This window comes from Colletes gigas, unplaced genomic scaffold (assembly GCF_013123115.1).
Source record: "Colletes gigas isolate AHSC1104 unplaced genomic scaffold, ASM1312311v1 Colletes_gigas_Sc00002, whole genome shotgun sequence".
NCBI classification, from domain to species: domain Eukaryota; kingdom Metazoa; phylum Arthropoda; class Insecta; order Hymenoptera; family Colletidae; genus Colletes; species Colletes gigas.
The window spans coordinates 228,794-242,478 of NW_025106631.1; the positions used below are offsets into that span (position 1 = coordinate 228,794).

General features: G+C 32.0%; 3 protein-coding genes and 1 long non-coding RNA gene across 7 annotated transcripts; 2 read left to right on the forward strand and 2 right to left on the reverse strand.

Annotated features, from left to right (window-relative positions):
* Window positions 1–225: 225 nt before the first annotated feature.
* LOC122399039 lies at window positions 226–931 on the reverse strand. Its single transcript, XR_006259241.1, has 3 exons — window positions 706–931; window positions 452–578; window positions 226–357 (listed from the first exon to the last, which is right to left on the reverse strand). It is a non-coding gene; the product is annotated as an uncharacterized LOC122399039 (long non-coding RNA).
* A 172-nt stretch (window positions 932–1,103) lies between these two features.
* Window positions 1,104–3,841, forward strand: LOC122398863 (WASH complex subunit 1-like). Its single transcript, XM_043399112.1, has 4 exons — window positions 1,104–1,429; window positions 1,510–1,639; window positions 1,823–2,375; window positions 2,515–3,841. The coding sequence occupies exons 1-4, from the start codon at window positions 1,408–1,410 to the stop codon at window positions 3,364–3,366; spliced, it is 1,557 nt and encodes a 518-aa protein (XP_043255047.1). The 5' UTR covers window positions 1,104–1,407; the 3' UTR covers window positions 3,367–3,841.
* A 714-nt stretch (window positions 3,842–4,555) lies between these two features.
* Window positions 4,556–8,119, forward strand: LOC122398867 (gonadotropin-releasing hormone II receptor). The gene is made up of 8 exons (XM_043399126.1): window positions 4,556–5,206; window positions 5,409–5,670; window positions 6,138–6,286; window positions 6,757–6,862; window positions 6,942–7,149; window positions 7,516–7,639; window positions 7,724–7,856; window positions 7,919–8,119. The coding sequence occupies exons 1-8, from the start codon at window positions 5,196–5,198 to the stop codon at window positions 7,988–7,990; spliced, it is 1,065 nt and encodes a 354-aa protein (XP_043255061.1). The 5' UTR covers window positions 4,556–5,195; the 3' UTR covers window positions 7,991–8,119.
* On the reverse strand, window positions 6,934–12,521 carry LOC122398840 (N-acetylgalactosaminyltransferase 7). Of its 4 annotated transcripts, XR_006259226.1 has the most exons (13): window positions 12,367–12,521; window positions 11,858–12,030; window positions 11,534–11,739; window positions 11,260–11,426; window positions 10,924–11,131; window positions 10,526–10,702; window positions 10,200–10,443; window positions 9,829–10,050; window positions 9,631–9,729; window positions 9,434–9,559; window positions 9,205–9,351; window positions 7,029–7,112; window positions 6,934–6,956 (listed from the first exon to the last, which is right to left on the reverse strand). XR_006259226.1 is itself a non-coding variant. In XM_043399078.1 (12 exons), exons 2-11 carry the CDS (start codon window positions 12,008–12,010, stop codon window positions 9,211–9,213), a joined length of 1,743 nt encoding a protein of 580 aa, XP_043255013.1. In that variant the 5' UTR covers window positions 12,011–12,030; window positions 12,367–12,521; the 3' UTR covers window positions 8,405–9,034; window positions 9,205–9,210. The 4 variants fall into 4 exon arrangements, 3 of the variants coding, with proteins under 3 accessions (XP_043255013.1, XP_043255021.1, XP_043255030.1); XM_043399078.1 differs by lacking the exons at window positions 6,934–6,956; window positions 7,029–7,112 and adding an exon at window positions 8,405–9,034; XM_043399086.1 differs by lacking the exons at window positions 6,934–6,956; window positions 7,029–7,112; window positions 12,367–12,521 and adding exons at window positions 8,405–9,034; window positions 12,127–12,193.
* Between the last annotated feature and the right edge of the window lie 1,164 nt (window positions 12,522–13,685).

Below are 13,685 nucleotides of genomic sequence, written 5' to 3' on the forward strand. Positions count from 1 at the left end.
GTTTTAAGTTGAGATGTCGTTTGATATGGTGTTTGCCATTGCTGTCGTGGAGACGCTGTCCGTATATTATGTCTATGCGTAATTGCAACAGATCTATCGTACTGTTGGCGTAATTTGAAATTACTAAGCACATTGTACGCATCCAAGATTTCTTGAAACATTTGTTTTGCAACTGGGCTTTTATTTTTATCAGGATGATATTCTATTGTCAGTTTATAGTACGCTGACTTTATTTCATTGTGTGTAGCATTGGGAGATACTTTTAAAGTATCATAATGTGTTTTAGATTTTGTGGAAAAATTTATTCCCTTATCGACCAACAATATATGTTGCCTTAATGATTTTGTCAGAATTTGTCTATAAATACACATTAATAATTGACAAGACATATTGCCTGTATTTGAAAGTGTAATTTTGATTCTTCTTATTCTAAGAATTATTGTACACTTACAAAAAATGTAATTAAAATTGTTTTGAAAATTGCTGTATGATTCACCATATTTATTAAATTAGTATTGCATATTCTTTCGTTGGTACAATATAATTATGAACTTATTACAACTGCCATTTCCAATAACCTATACGCCAAAGACAAAAACAATAATATCATATTGAAATATACGATACAATATCACTAAAAATAGACCGAATGAAAATAACCAAGTTATATATAATCGTCTAGTAATATTAAAAAAGAATACGTACCTGATTCGTTAATTTAATAAAAAAATTTCATATATTATAGGAGTCACGCGCCTTCATAAACGGCTGCTGTTAAATAGTAGCACAGAGTAACAAATAGAAGCGACAGCGACGTTTTTGTCAGAATCTTTGAGGTTCGACGCTCCAATTTTCGAATAGATACACCTTAGAAATATAGGATAGGCAAAACTTTTCAATCAGTGAATACTCTGTACATGTACAGAATGAACAAAACATCACTCCTCAGTCATACAGATTTAAAAGTATCACATATATGTATTCAAGCCCGCCAAGTTTTATTTAAAGCGGGTTTTAACGTGAAAACGCGGCAATGTCGCTACATGCACACTAATAATAAGGGTTTAATTTCAGATGACGTCATCCCTGGCGAGTCCTATTGGCCAATTCGTGACATGCGCACACAGATTTTGCTCCCTAAAAACTGTGAAGAGTGTCAAGTGTCACTTTTAGTTGTCATTCTCAGAGTACTCGTGATATTATGTCGAGTAATATTATGTGACATTGGGTCAAGTTAACTGTTAAATTGCGTCGTATCAGACACGTAAATAATGCATTATTAAACAATGTATTACTTGGTTATATATAATGCTAAATAATTAATGCTATTTGTACGACGTTTTTTAGTTGTATATATAGTACGTCATATTTGATGAAATTAATGTGTGTCTTTGAAAATTATCAACAATGCCGGAACGAATTGAAATTGGTAAATAAAAACATGTTACGGGTACGAGTCACATAAATATTATCCGTGATCTTAATCATATTCAAAAATTTTACGTTTAGGTGTTATCCCTGATAACTTACGACACGAGGAAACCATTGTTCAAATAGCAGAAGCTCTCGATGATCTTGATTCCGCTGTTTCTTATATATTTGAATGCATCGATAAAAGGCTCTATGAAAATAGTCAAAGGTAACTCTGTTTTTCTTTGGTATCTAGTACTTTTCAATTTGAATATAAAATTTGTACAATTTCAATTTTTAACTAATATGTAGATAACTATTCTAAACTATTTCTTAAGTCCACTTTTATTGAATGTTTTCTTCATATTTGCAACAATTATTACGAATTTGTTGCGAATTCTTTACTTTACAGGTTATCAAATATTAGAAATCGAGCAACAAAACTTCAAGATCGGTTGCAATATTTGCAAACTAATTTAAATTTAAAAGCTGTGAAAATGTACTCTGCTGCAAAGTATCCTGCTAGTCATACATATAAAGAGTATGAAATGGCTATACCACCCAAACATAAAAATACTCATAGAATACCGAATGTTTACAAATGTTCTGTGCCTATAAAAGAAGTACCTGAAGTATACTTATCTTCTAGTTGTAAAACAAAGGACGTTCAGTACGTGGCAAATAATAACTTGCAAGAGAAATTGCAGATTTATCATGTGCGGTCTAAATTAAATAAAGAGATGTATACAAATGGCAATGAAGAATCATTTCCACTTGATTTGTCTTCGATTAGTGCGCTCATTAACAGTATGGATAATCCTTACAAAATATCGAAAAAGCAAATTTATCATCAAACAAATGAAAAACAACAAATCGAAGATGCACCTGATTCAATTATACAACCATGGTTGACATCAGAATTGGAATCATCTTCTAATTATCTATATACACCAACTTTAGGCGAGGTAAAATGCTAAAAAATGTTTAAACTTTATCGATATAAGTAAGTTGTTTTTTGCTTATAAATGCAAAATGTAAAGGAGAATGTTATCTACGTGGGAATCGATTTTAAATCAATTATAATTATAATATTTTATTTTGCAGGTGCCACAAATAAACGTACCACTAACACTTCCTGATTTACCAGGAATTGTAGATGATGAAAAATTTGTTTTAGATCTTAATTCTCAAAGTCCTATTGCACCCTCTTCGGTAGTAACTACGCCTACTATTCGGCTTGATCTTCCAACCCCTACATTAGCTGCAAACGAGAAAGACTCAAAGCTTGAAAAAAGTGTGCCAAATCTACCCGGTTTCACAGACACAGATTATTCAAAAAATCTTGTTCAAGATTCGAGTTCAGTTTCTTTGAATTCCGAAACAGATCGTCGTTCATCGTTGCTCTTAACGCCACCTCCACCGCCACCACCACCACCACCTCCACCTCCACCTTCGCTACAACTACCGCCTCCACCACCACCACCACCACCACCTCCACCTCCACCTCCACCTCCACCACCACCACCACCACCACCACCACCACCACCATCATCACTCTTATCCGAGTCTGAAGTTTTGAAATCTCAAAAAGATTCCGAGACCAATAAAGCTAGCGAGGAAAAAAGAAAATCAATGAAACCTGATGATCATTCGAATTTAATGGCAGCAATTCGTAACGCAGGTGGTGTAGGAAGAGCAAAGTTAAGACGTACGATGCCTGAAGAGGAAGGAAATCGTTGGTCTTCCGCGTCCGTTGGAGGAGATCTAATGGCCGACTTGCATGCGAAACTAGCCCTTAGGAGGAAAGGAATTGCTGGATCAGGTGGTACTGTTCTGGAGAGGATGGCTACCTTGATTCCACCTCCACCGAAACCAAACGAAGCGACCACGTCGGACAGAAATTCGATTACCAGCGAATACGATTCTCAACCAGACACCGATGATTGGGACGAATAATGTTCAGTATCGTTGACTGTATACAATTTAGATAGTTTTTTTCAAACAGTGGATAAACGGTATCCTTCGTCGCATTAATTCTGTCATATGCAAACGAATAGTCTTTTTTATATTGATTGGACTTTTACACGAATTCATTGTAATTTTAAGAAATAACGCATTTATTAAAATATGCGGATAGCACGATAGCTCGCTCGTGTATACCTTCAAGAAAGAGCGGCTCTGTTCAATAGCAGTGACACAAGTTTAAGGATTGAAATTATCCTCAAAAGTTCCATGTCTAAAGTTATATTAAAATCTATGAAAGATACAAGGAAGATTTTGAAGCAAATTCTACATAGTTTGTACTGGAAAATAACATCGGTAAACGTTATATTTCACCTGTTGTGTCGTAATAGGAGCCTAATGATGCGTGTCGTTTAACAAAGAAAGCCGCAAACTGTACTCTTAATATTTGAGTGTTTTTGTTTTATATGTAAGGGAGAATACACCATTCTGGGTATTCTTATTTACATCTAGAACACAAAAATTAGTAAAATATTTAAATATACTATTTTTAGATACATGTGATATAATGTAACAAAAACTTCTCTTGTTCTTCTTTTGTAAAATATCCATACTCTCTGGATTTGTTTTACAGATAAATATTGTGCTTGTTGATTACTTTTATAATAGCAAAGTAAATAAATAATGTATAAATTAAGTTTTGTTTTGTTTTATTGTTAATAAGTGTTACAAGTTGTAAATTAACACGAATAGATATTTTTTGTAAATTCAAAAAAAGCTTAAAACACGCTAAGAATTAAGTGGTTTATATTATTTATCTGTAGACGTATCTATTCAAAAAATGATCGTTAAGATAACAATTATTAGAAATTATGCTTTATAAATACTTACGTTTTTAATATTTGCACGATTATGAACGTGTAAGAGCTTAAAAAATGTTTCAAGGATTTAGACATTTTTTTTTTATTTATGGATCTTTTTTTTTATAGCAAAAGTTAATAATTCTCAGATAGAATTTTCAATATACGAGCAAATTAACTTTTCTCTTTTTTCCCCGTTATGAAAAGTTCATCGTAATTGTCACGAATCTCCGAAAGTATAATAACGATGGAAACATTGATGTAGTTATCGGTTACGATTTAACACTTGACCCCAGATTACTGGACCAAGTGTCTATGTTCATTTGTAAATCTCAGTTAACTCGCGGAATTCGTAGTTTTTGTTTGGCAGCTGACAAATTTTTAGTAAAGATTTATTGTTTATGCCAATGTGTTCCTTATTCGAAATAATTGATATTTTATTGAACGTACGATGTTTCAAACAATAGAACATGATCAGAATTTTTATTTAAGTGGTGTACCTTGAATCTTGTTACTTACATTCAGTAAAATATATATTTACATATGTTGAAGCGTCTAACGTTTGCAAAGAATGAAGAAATTCAATTGACACTCGAGCATTGATATTCCGAAGAAGAAAACTCAAAGAGAAGAAATCTGCAGATGGAATATTTAGAACGACGGATGCCTTACCGAAGAATACGAAGAAGATAATTTAATGATTACACATATCTTACAGAATTCTGGAATAACAGCAATATATTGAGAATAAACAAATGCAAGTAAAATGATAATTCAATGAACAAATCGACGTTGGAAAGTTGTTCAATTTATAATCTGATGAAAAACAAAAAGTGGTATGATCGTTTAGTATGATATTCGCTAACGAATGTTCCAAGAATTCGAACAAAGATCATACATTAATTAAAATATCTATTGATTAGACTTCAAGTTACAGAAAAAAGACAGTCAATAGTCATTCAAATGTCAGCAAGGTAAGTTACCAATATTGATCAGCATTGCCAAAGCAAGAGGAAGACTGAAGACTCTTCTTCTAACTTTACATGGACAATATCATATTTTATTTTTTTCCAAAATCTTTTATATCGGGCTCAAGAAATGGTCGATTTAACGTGAAATGATCCAATATTTTATGAACTGGTCAATTTGCCAAGAAGAAGTTTTTTAAACTTTAAGGAACACTATGGGGAGTACTGTAAAAATTCCTTGTTCTACGGAATTACCCAATTCGAGGACCAACAATTCAAACAATGTGGAGCTACCGATTGATATGCGCTTCAACGAAGGTCACGTTGTTAGTATCATCATTTACAGCGCGTTGATGATAGTATCTGCCGTGGGAAACACAACAGTGTTAGTGTTAATTATGCGGCGTAAACGTGCATCAAAATCAAGAATACATATAATGTTGATGCACCTTGCGATTGCCGATTTACTTGTAAGTATGACTCCAATATCTTTTTTTTTTATTAACAGTCATCTTTTTGGTTTTTCGAAACCCTATGTAACAATTATTTACAGCCATTTAGGACTACACAATTTAAGGGGGGTATTCTGATAAAGTAGACGGGAAAATAGGCAAACTTTGTGAATTTTTTTATGAAAAAACCGCGAGACTTTTCAATACGAATGTTTCGCTTCCTTTGTTATTTATCATTTGACGATATATACAAATTTTTTTAGCATGATATATTAAAAACTATAGGAGGAACTGAACTAAAACAAAATTCAATATCTCGATGTTTAAAAAATTGGTAACACTTTAAAAATGAATTTTTTTCGTCTTTTTTTCCATCTTTGAGATTAAAAAAAAATTATATTAACACATCAAATCTTAATATCCCTAATTCGAGCTGTAAAGGCATGTTATCTATTTATTTATTAAATATTTATTATTAAATTCAGGTTACTTTTCTAATGATGCCACTTGAGATTGGTTGGGCAATCACAGTATCCTGGAAAGCAGGAGATGCAATGTGTCGAATAATGGCTTTCTTCAGGGTATTTGGTTTGTACTTATCATCCTTCATTTTGGTATGCATAAGTATGGACAGGTCAGTATAATTATTGGAAATGATCAAATTTTCAATTTACTGCAACCCTTTTGATGCCAGATAAATCACTGTAAAACAGGGTAACTAGCGATAATACGTACGCTAGCGTAAATCGTCTTCTTCACGCTAATCCCTTTTTAGCTTGAAGGTGTTGCTTAACTACTGGCACCATAAGGGTTTCTATCGTTATTCAAATTAAAACTAAATAATTGTACGAGATCATCGAAATGTCATAAATAAATTGTTAACATTATTTTTTTAATTAACTTCTTATTTTTCTTTATACTATATAATAAACCGCGTAAAATCTTTACAAGTTATTCACTTAGGGATCATTGTCCTTTTCAGTCGTACCACTAATAACAAATCATCCTGTATAATGTAATAGAAAATTATTTTGTCTTAGTGTTCTGTAAAATTTAGGCAAAGGTCACACTTACTTCATAATGGTTCGTAATATTCTACTTTAGATATTATGCCATAATACGACCCCTCCAACTCTGGGACGTCGATAAAAGAGGAAAAATTATGCTATGCTTCGCGTGGGTAGGATCCATGTTATGCTCGATGCCTCAGGTATCAACTAATTAGTATCACTCGTCTTGGAACTCGACAAAAATTATTTGTACCTACATGTATTGCATATTATTTTTAGATGGTAGTATTTCACCTGGAAACCCACCCGAATATCACTTGGTATTCACAGTGCGTCACATTTAACATTTTTCCAACATATACTCACGAAATAACGTATTCCCTCTTTGGAATGGTCATGATGTATTGTGTTCCTCTTTTTGTGATAATATACACTTACACAAGTATTTTACTGGAAATACGTAGAAGAACGAGAAAAAGTGAACACGGTATGTTGAAAAATATAAAAATAAGCCTGAATCAATTTATCTCAATTAATTGTAACTGTATCGTTTTAAGTAGAATATTTTTAATCATAATCGATTTGTATGATAATTATACAGGTTGAGTCAAGGAGAAAACCACCTGAAATATTTCATTAACTATTCACATTATCAAAAAATGTTTCAAATGAAATTTATTGTATTTAAGAGGGGTAACTATACATATATCCATTCGACGATCCCCCTAAAATACAATGTATTCTATTTAAAACATTCTTTGATGCAACGAACAAATAACGAATTATTTCAGATAGTAATTCTTATTAACACTCTGTATAGAAGAAAAATTAGAAACATTTACATCGATTTTAGATAAAATTCGTCGATCCTCCATGGGATTTCTGACACGAGCAAAAATACGAACTTTAAAGATGACGGTAATTATTGTTGCTGTATTTTTCATTTGCTGGACACCATATTACATTATGAGCCTTTGGTAAGCAGAAGTTCGATCTATCGAAGTTCATTTACCCTAGACATATATAAAGTTAACAAAAAAAAGTATGAATGTTATTGCTAGGTATTGGATTGATCGGCATTCCGCATATAAAGTTGATCAACGAATCCAAAAAGGCCTCTTTCTATTTGCGTGCACAAATTCTTGCATGAATCCTATCGTTTATGGAGCGTTTAACATACGAGACCGCAATAAGGTGAATGTCTTTTTAAAAATAATTTTTCAAATATCTAAATATGTAAAAGTATATTATTCTAGGTATCTGTACGACCAGCTACTTTAGAAACTCGGGTCACTCCATTGTCTTTGTCACTTAGACTTTTAGATTGACCGTGTTTATAGATGAGAAATACAAATGTTACAACTAGGTATGTACAATCGGATTTGACTGTAACGTATAAATTACGTGAAATCATTCAAGACGGAATCAATAATATATAGAAATAAAAAATTTAATAATAATAAATTATTATACATCGATAGAGTTAACGTTTATATACTGCCAAGCACTTATTAGGCAATTTAAGAAATAAGAATTAGCAAGTAGAATACTAAAAAATTGTTTTTCCATAATAAGTAACGTTAACAACGGCTGTAAGGCAATAATAATACATATGTTTAAGAATATGAAAGAATTTCAGGCTGTGAACGTGCGAAGCAACATAAGATACAATGTTTTAGAAAACAGAAAATTATGACAAATCGTTATATTTGTGCCATTTTATTAATACATTATCTTTAAAAAACATTTATTACGTTTTCTTTACATTATGCTAAGTAACTTCTTGTCTGAATGTATGCGTTGAATAATTTAAAAAAATTACAAAACTACACCGTCAACATACTTTTTTAATAGGAAACAGTAAAAAATGGAAGCACATGTTCTCATGATGATGCAAGAAAAATGTACTCCAAAATGGTCTATGTACATTCAAAATAATTCTTATAAGATAACAGTCTTTCTTTTTTTTCTCTTTTTTTTTTTGTTTCGAATGTAATATGCATACTTGATCATGAAATAGATGACTTTAATAATTTTATTCAATTTCGCGAAGAACCGATTTAAAGAAAGCAAAACTTAATTTACAGTGACATAAGACGAACTACAATGTAGAAAGTTTATTCGACATCACAGAGGAAACATGTAAAATGATTCCAAATATAATCGTATCTCGATATAGAAAATTTGTTATTTTCATTGAAGATCGTAAGTTATTGACATTATATATTGCATTTAAACGCTTTGTGTATAAACACAAATATTACTTGGAATAATCTCAACGATTAAATAATCTCCATCATAAATACAGTCGTAAATCTTACTCCAATAGTGTTAAAATTATACAGCACCAGTATTCTGCGATTGTTCATAGCCTATAACATTTTTAAGATGACCTGTACCGCGATTTTCTGATTCTGTTCAAATATTCGATTTTCTTTTTTTTATCGAGGAAACCGTAAAAATGACGCGTCTTAACCAGAGTTCGTTAGATACTTAATTTGGCGTGAAATATGCTTCATATGCGAATAACTCTGATACTCACATTTCTTCACCACCGTGGACGAATTTTATGGAAAGACCATTGCTGATACGTATTATTGACATCACATGGCATTAGAGATAATTGTTGAGTCTGAGGATGAAGTGCTATACATTTTTTATGTACTCTGTGCAAAAGCGTTTTCGTTTTCTGTAAGATTAATCAAAATTTTTAATTCTTTTCAAAACGAACTTTTTATTTTATAATGTAAAATGTATTCATTGGTTCTTACTTCGTCGTACTGCCACGGACCATCTACTGTTCCTAATCGACAAAATACGTATTTTACTCCTTGTCCGTCGGCCGACACACATCGTTCTCCTATTCCTAATTGACCTTTCGTGTTTAATCTGATCAACTGAACGATATCGTTATATAAATCACTATTTATATACAAATATAGTAAACTTGAAGGTAAATTAAGCTTACCTGATTGTTACCAAACCCATGGCAGTGAGATGTAGCCATTAAACTGGGAGGCGAATTGCCCATTGTATCCAAACACCTCCCTGTCGCCACATTTCGTAACTAAAATTGAAAAATTCGAATGAAAGAAAAGAAAAAGAAAAAGAAAAGTTTGTAATTAAATTCAAGTAAAATATTATATGTAGGCATTTCAACTGTTACCTCTCCCCAATGAAGATTTGGCGGCAATTCTGGAAATTTATCAAAAACATCGTAAGCCACATTTTCCATATACCACTGAAAACTTTTACATTTCTTTCGTTTTTTAAACAGTAATTGTTCAGTTATATCGCCATGGTCGAGGAGTTGAGCCAAAGGTTCTCTTGTATAAAAGAATTCTTTGTATTTGTCATCGAACCAAGTTTCAATAACTCTCTTGTAGTTCTAAAAACAAATTTATGATCCATACAACTATGCGATAAATTATTATTTAACACGATCTTTTTTATTAGTTATTCTGTGACATGAAAAGAATGCACACATTCTATAAAATACGTATGTTTACTATAAGGATATAGAATTGTTTTACTTACCATGGTTATTAGTGGTCCTTTCTTTTTTTGAGCCAATTTACCGAACGTATAAGGCATAAATCCTCTATATACATGACCAACGTGCGAACACGGTACCCAGAGAATACTTCCTCCACACTGCCATATTTTAAATGACAATTCAAAGTTCTCTCCACCCCAAACGAGCAATCCGTCATCGTATCCACCCAGCGACAAAAAGTATTCACGATTTATTGCAAATAAACCACCAGCGTGAGTAGGGGACCTAAATTAAGTGTTACCTAATATGTACATGCCAAATAATTTTGTACTAACTGTCTAAGGATATCTGTTTTAACAGAAATTACTTGTACGGCATGCTGTTATAAGGTCGGGTTTTTTGTTCTCGCGCAGGGAGCTCATTTTCCTTATATAACATTCCCCATTCGAAAATACCTCGATATAAGTGTCCTTCTTGGTACACGGGCCGATATTCGAAAGTTTTATGGTCAATACCATCTATTATGGGCACTGTCATTACAGTTCTAAAAACATAGAACGTTTAGTGACATTTTCCCTGTTATACACTATACACTAAGCACCAAAATGAACGATCCCTTACTTTTGGCGCATAGTGTATTACGGACATTCGAATTTGATAAACTCTTTCTAAACTCCAACTAGTTTACCAAATCAAAATTTTACTGTATAAGATATATATAGTTGAAACTAAATAATTTCGAAAGAATATTAAGAATATAATTACCTATCAACAGCTATTGGAGCTAAAAGAGGGGGTAACCAGTTAACATTGACTTCACAGTGAGCATCCAAAAATACTATAACTTCGCCCTTAGCCTCGCGCGCACCACGTGATCGTGTTCTTATCAAACCTTGTCTTTCATAATTTCTTATCAATTTAACTTTGCCTTCCCATTGTTCTATGTAGGATTCTAAATCACCTTTCAAATTATCTGTACAAACACGTATTAATTTTGAGAATAATCAGTCTTTTCTCTTCTGTATCGTTTGATATCTATTTTTTAATTATATAACAAATTATAAAAAATTTCTCTTATAAATAAAAATATATTTCATTTACCTTTATCGGAGAAGTCATCTACTAATAAAATTTCCTCTAGAAATTGAGGGGGAGTACGATTCATCACGCTGTGTACAGTTCTCATTAATACAGACCAGCCTTCGTTGTGAAATACTATGATTACACTGGTTTTAGGAAGTACCTCTGAATAATTCCAATGTTTACATCTGATAATTAAACAGATCTTTTATTAGCTCAATATTTTTATAAACTATTGTAAAATTTCAAGTTTGCTAAAAAAAAACAAAAAAGGATGACATTAGTAGAAACTTACTCTGGCATTCTTGTATCCGGAATCGATCTGTCCAATGAAATTTCATCGGAACATACCATGTTCATACCATATTCAGACTCTGACTGTTGAACATCATTTTGTTGGTCGTCTCTTAAAATATGACGTTTACCCCCCTCTCCAAAACCACTTCTAACAGGTACATTTTGTGGATCAAAGTTTCCAAGATCCTTTGCTAGAACTGGAAGCTAAAAGACAATATTAAAATTAACATAAACTTTCTAAATAAAATGTGGAAAAATAATATATAAATTTTGAAGGCAATGTAGGTTAACATTATCTAAAAAAATCAAACATTTCATTTACCTTTTTACTTTTTAGGCTCTCTGACCAATATTCTCTTAAATTAATTGGTTTATCGACGAAAAAATCGAAGATAGCATATAAGATAAAAAGAGCAAGTATACTGTAGACAATAATATTGAAAAAGCGATTCCTTTTAAACTGCACAATTCTCATTTTGCTCAAGATGATTGTATCTGAAAATAAAAATTTACAAGTGTAATTACACGAAACATTTAATACGTTACATACTGGGCATATACATGTATGTGAATATAAGAGCAGCGAATGACCTTTCAATTCGTAAATGTAGTTACAATCAGTCAAATATTGAAAACTTTTGACAAGAATAGAAATTTTTGCACGCGCAACAGAAATAAGTAAAAACATATTAGAAAATATTTTAAACATCCCGAAAATTACCATAGAAACTTATTACTGTTCGGTGTTTACATGATTCTCGTAAAATTATTATATGTGTCTGTTGAAATATTGTAGCGACAGAAGTCGGCAAACATTAAAATATTAGTTACCTTAAATAAAAATGCATGCAATAGGTATACGAACTAAACTAAACTTCAGAAAATAACTTTTCGAATGTATTACAAGAATAGCAAAAACTATATTACAATAAACTTAATCATTTAAAAAAATCTGAAGCTATCATGTATGAACAAGTCCTTCTTGCCACGTAGCCGTACGTATGCAGTACAGATACAGGGTGTCTCGTAAATTGGGTCAGGCAGGTAGATTCCATGGGATGCTTAATTTTCGAAAAGAATTACATTTATTTGTCGTTCGAATACACATATATTTAATTAATAACTGATCATTACAGACCGCTGTTGTGACCATTTATAATGTTATAAGAAATTAATGGAAAAGTAAGGAAGGGTAAAGATAAATAGCATTCAAAATATTATAATTTTAATACCTACACATTGCACAAACATTAATACTAAACACATTTTATAAGTATTTCTATCTAAAATATAAAGGAACAAGGAGTAGTGCAAAGAGAAGTAGTTTTTTAAAAGTATAAATTGCGTACTGTTGGAATGGTTGCAGAGTAACGGTTGAAAAATAAAAATTGCGATAGTGATTTAATTTCAATTGTTTCGGAAATAATTACGATTTCTTTCAATGTCTAATCTTAATTCGAAACAAACTTAATAATAACAATCACGATTTATTACTACCGTATAAAATAACTAACAATAAGCGAGAACAGTGATGCCAGAAAAGCACCGTCGGGTGCACACTCCACATGCCAGATACGCGTACATACGTGAGCTCGTGGAGTTTCGAAAAGACGACAAAGGCAAACTGACGCATGCCCTCTTTCTCGATTCTCCGAAGCTGCCCGAAGTAATTTCGGACCGCTTCGTGGAAGTCGAAAGAGAAAGGCTCACATTTGCCTTCTCGCTCCCACACAACTGAAATCCGATCTCCCGTCAACGGCATACGATTTGGATTCTCGACTGCCCAGGCATTTTTACTTTCCGACCTATGTACTTAGGCGCACATAAGCAAAGTACCCATAGTGAAAAAAAAATTTTGTAAAATTTATTTTACGGAAATACACGTTTTAAGACCTCCTGATCATATTTTAATTATTGAAAAAAAAGAAATTTTTTTTTATTCCCATGTATGAGCACACATACATATGTATATTATTAATACGATTTTTGAAAATAAAAAAAGTAAAACTTATCTGATTGAAATTTTTTGTAGAAGTTGAGCTGATGAATACATAGAAAAAAGTATTAGACAACATTTAATTTTGATTTCGATTAAAAATCAAATTTATATTGTTTTAAATTCGCAGCCATTAGCTCGGTGTTACCCATAA

Bases quoted from the DNA above. Each gene is read 5' to 3' on its own strand.
- LOC122398867 (XM_043399126.1), top strand. The intron at 6,287-6,756 runs GTCAGTATAATT...ATTCTACTTTAG, and splicing joins GTATGCATAAGTATGGACAG to ATATTATGCCATAATACGAC. The intron at 7,150-7,515 runs GTATGTTGAAAA...CATCGATTTTAG, and splicing joins AACGAGAAAAAGTGAACACG to ATAAAATTCGTCGATCCTCC.
- LOC122398863 (XM_043399112.1), top strand. From the start codon at position 1,408: ATGCCGGAACGAATTGAAATTG. The intron at 1,430-1,509 runs GTAAATAAAAAC...TTTTACGTTTAG, and splicing joins GCCGGAACGAATTGAAATTG to GTGTTATCCCTGATAACTTA. The intron at 1,640-1,822 runs GTAACTCTGTTT...TTTACTTTACAG, and splicing joins CTCTATGAAAATAGTCAAAG to GTTATCAAATATTAGAAATC.
- LOC122398840 (XM_043399078.1), bottom strand. From the start codon at position 12,010: ATGAGAATTGTGCAGTTTAAAAGGAATCGCTTTTTCAATATTATTGTC. The intron at 10,051-10,199 runs GTAAGTAAAACA...ATTTGTTTTTAG, and splicing joins AAGGACCACTAATAACCATG to AACTACAAGAGAGTTATTGA. The intron at 9,352-9,433 runs GTAAGAACCAAT...TTAATCTTACAG, and splicing joins GTCCGTGGCAGTACGACGAA to AAAACGAAAACGCTTTTGCA.